At 39.1% G+C, this 11881-nt stretch overlaps 1 protein-coding gene across 1 annotated transcript in view; it reads left to right on the forward strand.

Moving 5' to 3' along the window:
- Nucleotides 1–11422, forward strand: part of RAB6B (RAB6B, member RAS oncogene family) — a 92734-nt gene extending 81312 nt beyond the window's left edge. Inside the window, exons 5-8 of the mRNA XM_042458601.1 lie at nucleotides 2121–2232; nucleotides 2573–2666; nucleotides 3473–3539; nucleotides 9492–11422. Coding sequence (XP_042314535.1) covers nucleotides 2121–2232; nucleotides 2573–2666; nucleotides 3473–3539; nucleotides 9492–9556 — 338 coding nt within the window. The 3' untranslated portion in view covers nucleotides 9557–11422. The remainder of the gene's footprint in view (nucleotides 1–2120; nucleotides 2233–2572; nucleotides 2667–3472; nucleotides 3540–9491) is intronic.
- The last annotated feature ends 459 nt before the right edge of the window (nucleotides 11423–11881 follow it).

An 11881-nucleotide genomic window follows, 5' to 3' on the forward strand; every position in this document is an offset into this window, starting at 1 on the left:
ATCCGCTTCCCTCACCCCTCCTCCCCATGGTAGCCTCTTGAAAATCCTACATGTGTGTTTAAGGATGCTACTGAACAGGATGTGTGTGGTGAGACAAGAGCATGTCTTCAAAAATTGAATGGAGCTACTTTCTGTGAACATAACCCTTCCATCTAAGGAAGGCAAAGCCTAAATCCAACCAAAAATGTTGTTCTAGCTCTTCTTGAATGGTCCAACCCACCCATCCCTGTATCCTTCACTCTTCATGCAGCTGATGATGGCAAAGAGACACCCTCTCTTCCTCTGTTGTATCAGCTTATCATCTGGGTCGGAGAATGAGGATGTGTCTACACACTGCAGAAATAAATAATAATAATAATAATAATAATAATATTTATTTGTATACCGCCCTCTGGCAAACCAATCCGGGCGGTTAACAACAGTAAAATATAAAATATGACAATTAAAAACACTTTATCCCTCCCCCCCTTAAGACAGTATTAAATAGTATAACATATTAAAAATACAATATCAAGGATAAAAACAGCAATTAAAACTAAAAACCCTGATATCCCTCTGTTGATCCTCAACCATCTCTAAGATGGGGCCACGGAAGGAATGAGGGAATCAGGGAACCTGGGAACCTGGGCCGGGATGGTTAATCTGGAAAGGCCTGCCGGAAGAGATCCGTCTTGACCGCTTTTTTAAAGCTGTCTAATGATGTTATCTGACGGATCTCATCCGGCAGGTCGTTCCAGAGTTTGGGGGCGACAGCAGAGAACGCCCTCTGGGAGGTTGCCGCAAGCCTAGATTTTAGAGGCTGCAGTAAGTTCCTCCCAGAGGACCGGAGAGCGCGGGGAGGATTGTACGGGAGGAGGCGGTCTCTAAGATAGTTTGGACCCAAGCCATTTAGGGCTTTAAAGGTGATAACCAACACCTTGTACTGGGCCCGGAAGCTGATAGGCAGCCAGTGGAGGGACCTCAAAACCGGAGTAATGTGGTCCCTCCTAGATGTACCTGACACAAGCCTGGCTGCCATGTTTTGAACCAGCTGTAATTTCCGAGTCAAGCACAGGGGTAGCCCCATGTAAAGTTTGACACCACTTTAACTTCCACACCTCAGTGCTATGGAATTCTGGGATTTGTAGTTTGGTGGGGCACCAGATCTCTCTGATGGAGAAGGCTGAACACCTCACAAAACTACAAACCCCGGAATTCCATAGCATTGAGCCATGGAAGTTAAAGTGATGTCAAACTGCTTTATTTCTGCAGTGTAGACACACCCAACGTTTGACTTAACTAAAGGTCAACTAGTGAACTTTGCAGCTGATTGGGAATTTTAACCTAGGTCTCACCAGACTAAATCTGACATGGGCATTACACCACTCTTGTCCTACTGTAATGTATCATGTCTCTATACTCAGGATGAGAGTGGCAGATTGCAGTCTTTCAAGAGACAACTAAATACAGGTTTACCTCAATAAACAAAGTAGATCTGCCCTTGGTTATTACTTCTTTAACAGAAAATTTAGTACCAGAGGCACAAAACACACAGCAAAAATCAGAATAGCTTCCTTTGCTACAAAGAAAAAAAGTATTTAACCATGTTTCAACAAACATTTTATTCAGAACTAGGACGCACTGTCCATATTGGCCTCACCCCAGCATGTGACGAGGGCGTCAAAATGGTGGCGCCCTGTACACACGGGCACCACCATTTTGACGCGACAAACGCATAGCGTCCACACATCACGTGGTGCTTGCAACATCACGAGTGCGCCATTTGCGCACTCAGGCATCGCAAGCGTGACACAAAAAGAACCCACTTTTGTGGGTTCTTTTTCCGCCGCCGGGAAGCCTTGCCATTTGGAGGCTGAGGCTTCCCGCCGGCGGAAATGGAGGTTGCGGCAGACCGCCCTTTTCAGGCAGTCTGTATCCTGCCACACACACTAAAGCCCTTAGAATCAGATGTTATACTACATTATACTTAATGTTTAAAATCATGGAGGTACTGTATTTTGTAACTACTGACACAAGTGTAATTTCTTGACTTCTCAGAATTAGTCACATAAGAGACATCTGGGAAACTGATACAGTATTTATCTTGTGCACAACTTCTCTGTTTCCCTTCTCTCACACAGATCTGAACTCCTTCCAGCAAACATCCAAATGGATTGATGATGTCAGAACAGAAAGAGGAAGCGATGTCATCATTATGTTAGTGGGCAATAAAACAGACCTTGCAGATAAGAGGTAAATACGTATAATGAGAGGGAAGCGGTTATTTTCCATTGGAGATGAGGGTGGTCAAAATTCTTACCTGCACATAGTTCTAATTTGCAAAACAGGCAATAAGCCACAAAGCTAAAGGAACTTTACTGCCATAATAACAAATTTCCTAAGTAACAATTCCTGTCTGGTTGACAGATCACTTCATCAGTGGTTCAGCTTGGTGGTGTTGCAACTTTCTCTCCATCCCTCCCTCAGCTTCCCTGCCATTCCTACATATTCCAACAAACCCCCATTTCCCCAATTCTTCCCAGCTGCATTGAGACAGTTACTATAGTCCCTGCTTCTGCTTATCTGACCCTAGGCAAATAACCATTGAAGAAGGGGAACAGAGAGCTAAAGAGCTGAATGTCATGTTTATTGAAACCAGTGCAAAAACAGGATACAATGTGAAACAGGTAAGAGACTTTTGTTTCTGAGTAGAAGTAATTTGGATCCTAGTCAGATTTGCTTGATTCAGTTTGTCCACTACATCCGTCTTCTACATGTAAATTCAAGAAAATATCCCCACACACACACACACACATAAATTGGATATGCAGTGGTCCAGTTAATCACTTCATGGGTCAATTATGTTGCCCCATTTAGTGAAAACTTTAAATAATCTGTTTTAATATTGTAATAGTTTAATTCCATTTGATTTGTCACTTTTATAAGTTTTTAGTTGCACTGTGTTTTAGACTGTAAGCCGCACGGAGTCTCATTTGGGGGGGGGGGGAATGTGGTGTACAAATAAATATTATCATTATTACATAGCAAGCTATCGACTGCAGAACAAACTAAGACAGAGCATTTCCAGTCAACACATGATAGTTTTTCATCTTTCCTTTTTATGTGGTGTTTTTCTCCTCTTGTTTTTGCCAATTGAAGTTGCAATTAGTCGTATCACAAATAGGCTATTTTGCAATCTGGAAACTGCAATTATGCACCACAACAATTGTTGTTTTTTGGGGGGGACACTGTTGAATACATTGATACTTACTTGAAAAGTTCTAATTTTGTTCTTTGTTGCTAATGTATAAAGGGAAGAAAGTTTTGGAGTTTCACTGTGCTCTTAATGTCACATATACTATAATTTTGTAGGGGGAGTTCATACTGGCGTTCTGAATACGAAAGTCCAAATTACAGAAAAAATAATTATTTTCTTTTACTCCTTGATCCTCTTTTCTGTCTACTTGTTTCATCCTTCACCCCACTGCTATAGCTCTTCCGACGTGTTGCCTCAGCTCTGCCGGGAATGGAGAGTGTTCAGGAGAAGAGTAAAGAAGGAAGTATCCTTTGCTAATTAATAAAGGGACTTCTGAAGTAAAACTTCCCATTCAAGATCTTAAAGGTAAAGAAGATAAATAGATAAGTCTTGATTTCTCAAGATGGCATTTAAAGTAGGGATGGACAATTCTCAGATTTCTATTTCTCCAAATTTAAGTTTAGATTGAGGATATTATAAAGGGATAATTCCTTCTCCCCTCTCTGAAGATACAGTAGTTGTGATGGTATGTCAGCTGCAAGGAGTGTTGAGAAGTGCTGGATATTCTTAAGAGGTTCTGTTGGCCTATGTCAATAGTAGTGTGAAAGCTATATTATTTCTCTCGTACACATAGTCATAAGAGCATGGAGGAAACAGAGGAAGGGAAGAAGAAAGAGACCCCTCCCTTCCCTGCCATTGCTGCTCCATCTAGTAGAACCTCAACAAAGGTAAATAACGTGAGAAGCTTCGGGAGGAGAAACAAACAAGTAAGCAAAGCATGTACATGAGTGGGGAAAATACCTGAACCCTCTTCTGCTCCCAGTGATACTATTATTGGGGCAAAGCAGTATCTAAAACAGGTTCAGATTTCAATTAAAAGTGGCAGAGCTATTTTCAAAGTTTGGGAGGAGACAGTCCAATACTGAACTTGAGTGGGGGGGGGGTGTTCCTCTATTGCTAGTTTAACCTTTCAAAGAAATAGCTGTGTTAGTTTGTTGCAGCATAAAATGTGGAGGGAGGGGGAAGACATCTAGTAGCATCTTTAAGACAAACTGATTTATATTTTAGCATGAGCTTTTGTGAATATTGGTCCACTTCTTCAGATACAGTACAGAGTGATATTAAATCTTCAGATTAGTAAGCATGTTTATAGAGTTGTAGGAGTGGGATAGACTGTAATAGGACAGAATAGAAAGATGCAAATCATGACCCTCGCCTTGAATCTTCAAAGGACTGAGTGAGGAGATACAAGTCTTTTAGAGTTTTACAGTGGACAGTTAGAATGAACATACGAAATCAATAAATCTGCTTACCAAAAGACAGTCTTCTTGGATTAAAACCTTCTCTGAGGAGATTCCTTTTGGTATCTAAGCAGTAAGACTCATACATTAATATATGTAGTATGGGATGAAACCATTACCTTTGCTCATCTCTCAGCTAATGCATTGGAATTTGTGAATATGATTCAATTCATTATATTGTAGGATCATTTGATTCCACATTATAAACAATCCCCAATTATATTTTCTTATGGCCTAAACGAAAATCAGTATGACAGTAATGCAGTTTCCTAGAATAATTCAAAACAATTTATTCATATAATATACTAATTATTAATTTTAATTACTTTTCCCTATTCAAAAATAATAGAAATGTTGAAACAGGGTTGCTTTTCTTTTCTTGAGCTTTGGATAACCCTTCACAACCAATCCAGGGGACATCTGAAGCAGGCCAAGCCCACCCTCAACTGGTTCTACTTAACCCAAACTGAGGGAAGGCATTTTTCTATAGGCATCTTCCACAAATTCTTATTCCAAGAAGACATTCAAGGAGCCTCAGGCCCTGTTTATTCATGCAGAAAAATAAAGTGATTCATTTTCTAGGCTGCCACCACTTCATATTGTTAGTGGACACTGACATGTTTAGATGCTTTTCTGCCAAAACAAAACTTTCTTGCATGTAAAAATCTAGCAAAGAATGGAACAGATTGGAACCATGCTTCAGGACACAGTTCCCCAAAATGGCAGTTTTTTGAAATGTTGGACTACAGAGTCTATCATCCTCTGCCAGCAGTTAAATTATGGGGTGTGTCTAGGACATGTTTAAACTGTCGGGTTGGGAAAGAGCCAATTTAAAAGAGCAAACTAGCAATTTTTGCCCAGGAGAGCAACTTTATTGATTACTGTAATATTTAGCATCTTCTACTAGGACTTTTTTAAAAAAAAACTAATAATGGAATGTATGAATAAATCCCCCCATTAATGATAACAAGAAGTGAATTACTTTGCTTAGGTTCTCTAAAATTATACCAATTAGACTTCTCTTATTAAAGTCCCAGAATGGGTTTGTCAAAAATATCTGATAGTATTTAGCTTGATTAGGATTTCCAGGAACTTTTACAACTGCTAAAGCAGGATACAGTAAGCACAATATTTAAGTATATGAACACACATAAACACAATCACAGCAGGTAGCTTTTGGGGGATGCCAATTTTTTTCTCGTTTAACCCAAAGAGTATGTAGCTCTATTTATTACCGTTCTGTAATGAAGAAGAAAATGCCCCGCTGCTGTTGTGAGTTTTTTTACTTAGTGAACATCTCCCAAGAGCCATCTGTTTAACTTAACATTCCCAATTATTGGGAATTTGGCTCAGGCATTACTTTGGTAACCTGCATAAACTAGAGAAAGTCTATGCTTTGAAAAGGATTATAAAAGCACCATGTGGCAGTTGCTCTGTACAGGAGTCAAATCTTAGTTGTGTTGTTTCCAGTAAAAATAAATATTGATCACTGAGCCAATGCCTCCGACAGTTATGTTTGGGAAAGGATGGGCTTATGACAGCCTGTGCTACAGTTAATGGACATTGTATCTCAGTGTCTTCTCAGCCTTGCACTACAAGAATGTCCAAGAAAAAAATAAATACCCAGCAGACATTCCCTTCCTTGTTGGGCATTCTGCAGAGACACAAATGCTCTTGTTAAACTGAAACCCCTCTTTCCCGTTATGGAATGAACATACACTGGTACTAATGAATATGGGCCAATTCAGTCTTATTTATTACAGAGAAAGTCATGGTCTCTAAATTAAACATAGCAGTAATGACTTCCCTCTGTCTCTAGGGCTTGCAGACAAAAGAGAGTAATTGTTACACAGGGAATGTTTGCCAAAGAATGACAGATCATAGCATGCTGCCTGACATTCCCTGGCTCAGGTTAGGCAGAAGGCCTATATGAATGCCCCTTCTGCCCTGAATAGCTATTCCTCACTGGTAAGAGGGTGAGTTAGACATGAGATTAATCAGGATTTTCAAAGTGCCAGATGACTTAAGAAGAAAAGGCTGTGTGGAATCACCAATTTTATTTTTCAAAAGTAATAATATACCATATTGGTTTTGAATGGGAACAGTAATAAGAGTAATTTGTTACAGTTGCAAGAATTTGGGTTAGCATTATAGTTGCATTTGTAAAAGTAAACATGATTTCCCTTTTTCTTTTAAAACAGAGAAACTTCTTTTTAAAAAACCATTTGAATGCTACAAGATACTAGCCTGTGGTACAAAACATTCTTTTTTCCATCCATCTCACCACCCAAAACAGAGCAAAAATTACAACACAAGGAAGTGAGACAACCATTTAGTGAGATAGCTAAAAAAAGTAACAAGTCACAATTACATTGCAAAGGAGAAAAATTATCCCTTTTGATGCTCTAGTCATTACAACTAGAAAAATAAATTACAAGTAACTGAGTGTTTCATTACTGCCAAGCTTTTGTTTAATTCTAACATGTTGTTCAGTGTTTGCTCTTGAGTTCTCTAGTGTATTTTAGTGCCTGTGCTAGGAGGTTTGAATTGTTTGCTATATTAACTACTATAACACACCTCTCCATGGCAGTCAAGTCATTGTAAAGGTCACCAAGTGAAAGTCAAAATCTCTGTGTTTATTTCCTTTATTCTTGATATGTTACACACTCAGACACTTGGCAATTTTCTACAAGTTTCAACTTCCCCTCTTAAGCAACTTTCCTTTCCCTTTTTTATATTATCTACCAGCTGTGTGTTTCTCAAAACAAACAATATTTACTAGTTAGATTCATTTTCTCAGGAGACAGAACAAGTGGGATTTTTTAAAAAGTACTGCAAAAGTCAAACAACTATACAACTCATTTCCGAATTAGGAAAAGCTCAAGCTGGATATTAACTTAGTTCACTTATCCTATGATTTTCCTTTCTAGTCCAGTGGATAAGAGCCCTGTGGTCCAATGATACAAAGAGGGATAACATGTGTTAATAAAGAAATATTCCACAATCTTGATTTCCTTTTCTCTTCCCTTGTCTGTGCCCAATTTCCTGATTCGCAGTCTTCTTGAGACCCAGTTTTAGAGGAAAGGGCAGGCTATAAAGATGATGATACTACAGATACACACTTTGTCCCACATCCTTTGTTCATAACATATCAGAATGAAGACATTAGCTCCTAAAGACTAGAGTTCCAGTTCCATGTTAGATTTCTTCTCTTGTTGGGAGAGAGACTAGATTTATATGTCTGAATGATTTTCTGCTAAACAAAGGTAGTTACCTTGTTCATAAATCACCACCTCATGGGAGGAATCTGTTCGGCCCAGTTGCTCTTGTAAAATCTATTTTTCCTGCATAGTTACTGCAAGGAGATTTGAAGGGTTTGAATGCTAGGAAAACATTTGAACATACAGTTGCACAAACTGCACCTGCAGCCCAAAGTATATAGGCCAGGAAGAAGCTTTTACTTCGTCCTTTTGCTAACTGTACAAATTGCTCCTCTCATACTCAGAGGAGAGGTGGAGATGCAGTGGCACAACTGCTGAGCCTGCCTTTTATTTCTCCTTCATTGCCCCACAGGCGACATGCAGCAGCACAAGCAGCAAGTGCCTGTCTGGGGTACAGAGTGGGGGATGACATGGCGCCTGAGAACCATTGTGGCGGAAGGGAGAGGCTCTCTGGATGTGACTGACAACAGCTCTTCCAGTCTAATTGCTGCCTTTTATGCTGGGAAAGGTCAGCTCTCTTGGGGACTTAGGCTACGTTTGATATATATTACATATGTCAGCACCACATGCAGAGAGCACAGCCTAGGCTTTGCACTTGCTGTGCACAGTGGGAAAGACCAGTTTGTGACTGGTTAAGGAAGATGGAGATATGATGTCATCTCTTTGAGCCCTTAGGGCTGAATTCTCTGCTCCGGAAAGTAAAAAATGCCACCGGAGTCTTTATTTGCCTGTCAGGCAACACATTGCTGTGCATCAATGATAGCATAAAGGTTGACACGCAGTCAACCAGATGCATTGGTGGGTCTGGATGCTTTCAAGTGAGTGTCTGCCAAGTTAGTTGGCCATTTTGTTGAAGCCCTTTGCTCTTGGAGTTGACATCCAAAAAATAACATTTCCTAGCTCCTCTTTTGCCTAATAACCCATTCAGTGCAAAAGGTGAAAAATACACATATGTGAGGAGGTACAGTTAATGGATGTTCAGTTTAACTTCCACCATGATGCCTGTTGAAGTTAGCTGACAAACCCATTATATAGGAGCTAATCATAATACTACTAGTGTCAAACCAGATTCATGGTGGGAAGAAAGACAAGTACAGGTGCTCTCTCAGGAAACTAGGTTAGCTTGCAGGAACACTTGTGCAAAGTGGACATGATTTTGTGCTTCACTAATTCTATCCATTCTCCTGAGTTTGCCTGTATCATACATGTTTTATAAATATTATTAGTAATTTCAAAACATCTTGTCAAAAGTACTTCTATGATACACTTAAAAAGCATGTCCTTTTGCTTATAGCATTGATGCTATCTGGTACTTCTGAGTTCCTGCTGTTGACAAGGAAATCCTGTTGACATGTAATTCACTGAGATTGGAAGTAACATGTTAAAAACCAGTGTGTTACCTTTAATTTGTTGAAATGTTCAAGAACTGTTTTAAAACTTAATTGTAATTGTTAGATTCCAGCATCACTATATGTCAGCAATTAATAATGTTCCTCATTAGTTTATCTTCTTATTGACCATTTTTAGTAACTTTTAAAAAAGATTATTTTACAAATGCATTAATAAACTATATAATTCTTTTCCCTTTATGTTAACAATTTTCTCCTAATGATTTGATATGAACACATTCTTGCTAATGCTAATGGTTCAAAGCTTTGTTCCCCAAAAATTGTCCATGGTCCACATAAGAAAGACTCTCATCCTTTGCTTATGGTCCTTAACCCCTTTCTTCAGTGATTGACATTAAACTGGACAAACCACAGGAACCACCAGCCAGTGAAGGAGGCTGTTCTTGTTAATGCAAAGCGCAGGATTCGTCAGCTCCATTTGACACCACACGCTTGTTGTGTTGCTTCCTATTGGTTAGCTTTCTAATACAAATTGAGTTATTGGATGGGGAGGATTTCTTTTCTCTCTAGGGGAGGGAGGGGGTGGGTGCCAAGGATCAAATACATGATTCAAGAGCCGATACTGTTTTCTTTTTTGGTTCAGTTGTAATATATTGTACTTTATAAAAATGCCAAAACAATTCAGAATTTTAAACAAGACACTTTAATTGTGTGTGTATACAACTTTCAGCCATGGGGATGTATATCCTTTTTTGGGTACTTTTTTTTTAATTGTATATTTGTAAACTTAACAGAGAAAACCCCAAGATTATACAGGCTGTATGGTTTCAGTGTTTGGCATAAATTGTAGACATATCTTCTAGTGAAGTAGTCCCTGATTAGTTCCACCTAATACTATCCTATTCACTGTCCAGCTGCAGGCTAATAAAGCATGCTGCATCTACCAGTGTGCCATATAAGATTTCTGACTATACAGCCATATATAGATGGAAGAGAGAGTTGCAACAACTAGAGAATTTTTGTTCATAATATTGAGTGTACCTCCAAAGTTCTCAAACCGTTTCATGTAAGGTGGCCACACTGCATGCACAGCTTAGTATCATGTTTCATACCATAAAAGATTTTAAAGCACTGCTATGGCGGCTAGGCCTTCACTTGTTTCAAACAGGGTATATCCATACTGTAAAGTTGTATGGTGATGAGGTGGCTTAGTAGTTAAGATGCCAATTCTGATGATTGGAAGGTTAGCAGTTCAAAGTCCAAGTGCCGCATGATAGGGTGAGCTCCTGCCACAACCCTGCAGCTTGAAAGCATGCAAATAAATAGGTACCATTTTGGTGGGAAGGTAACAGCATTCGGTGCAGTCATGCTGGCCACATGACCACCAGAGTCATCTTTGGACAATGCTGGCTCATTGGCTTAGTAATGGAGATGAGCATCACCCCCTATAGTCAGTTACAACTAGATATTCATGTCAAGGGAAAACCTTTACATTTAAAGTTATATTGATACTACATTAACTGCTATGGCTTCATCTTGCAGAATTCTAGAATTTGTAGTTTGGTGAGGTACTCTAATTTCCTTGCTAAAGAGTGTTAGTGGACTCCTCTACTACAGTACTAGACCTGTCCAGGAGAGAATTCCAAGTTCCCCATCAAACTATTATATGCTAAGATTATATAGCATGGAGGGAATTAAAATGGTATAAAGTTCTATAACTGTGTAACGTGAATACACTGTCAACTTTTGAGAAGTCACATGTTTGTAAAAGCCACCATACACATATACTGCAGTGTATATGTAAAATTAATGGGATTTCCGTCATTTAACATCTATGATTGGCCCAGGAAAATTCTAGAATACTGGTTCCTTGTAGGCTTCTTCACAGTCAAGTTATAGCTGCCACGTTGTACCTAAAAACTGAATCGTGGCAAACACTTCTATCTTGCAACAAAACAAGTTTGGCCAAAAATTCAATGGCTCTCTCACTCCAGGCTTATTGTTAGAAATAGGTTTCTTCAGCAGCAACTCAAAATGGCAGCCAAGAGTCAAACCGAGCTGTCAATTACTGTAACTTCAAAAATGTACCCAGTGGGATAATCTCACTTTTAGCCAACTGTACTGTTCATGGTGGTTGATCATTATTATGAGTGATAGTAACTTCTGCATGAGTGAACAAAGCAAAGGAGAGGAATGAGGCCTGTCTCCTTAGAAAAGAAGATTGCCTTGGCAACAAAGAAGCTATAGATAATGTATTGAATTTTTGTATACATGTGTATGCATGTTTTATAATGACATAAAACATACACTAACTCACGCAGCTGTGTGGAGGTGTATGTCTACACACCCATGCACAATATAGATGCTTGGTTTCTCCTACTGTTATGACTTGAAAGTGCAGCCAACAACAGTTGTGGAAAATTACAATTGCTGCAATGTGTGGGTCTTAAAAGGGTTTTTTTTGTTATTGTTGGGGAAAAGTGTGATTTGTTATGTCTTCAATAAATTAAACTCGGATACATGTGAAACTAGAAAAAAATGCATGGAGAAGTTTCTCCAAGTGTTGTCAATCAATGTGTGATAGCACATAATTACACTCAAAATACTATAGAGAAGGTGGTTATCATAAGATTGTGTTACCTGTCATTATCACTCAATGTAACAGCATCATAAGGGTATCAGATGTTTTCTAATTCAACTTTCAGCCAAAGCTGTAGGCAATGCCAGAGTGATCACCACTATGTGATAATGCAATAAATCAGGCAAGTGCTTTCT

The sequence above is a fragment of the Sceloporus undulatus genome, chromosome 3 (assembly GCF_019175285.1).
Source record: "Sceloporus undulatus isolate JIND9_A2432 ecotype Alabama chromosome 3, SceUnd_v1.1, whole genome shotgun sequence".
NCBI lineage: Eukaryota > Metazoa > Chordata > Lepidosauria > Squamata > Phrynosomatidae > Sceloporus > Sceloporus undulatus.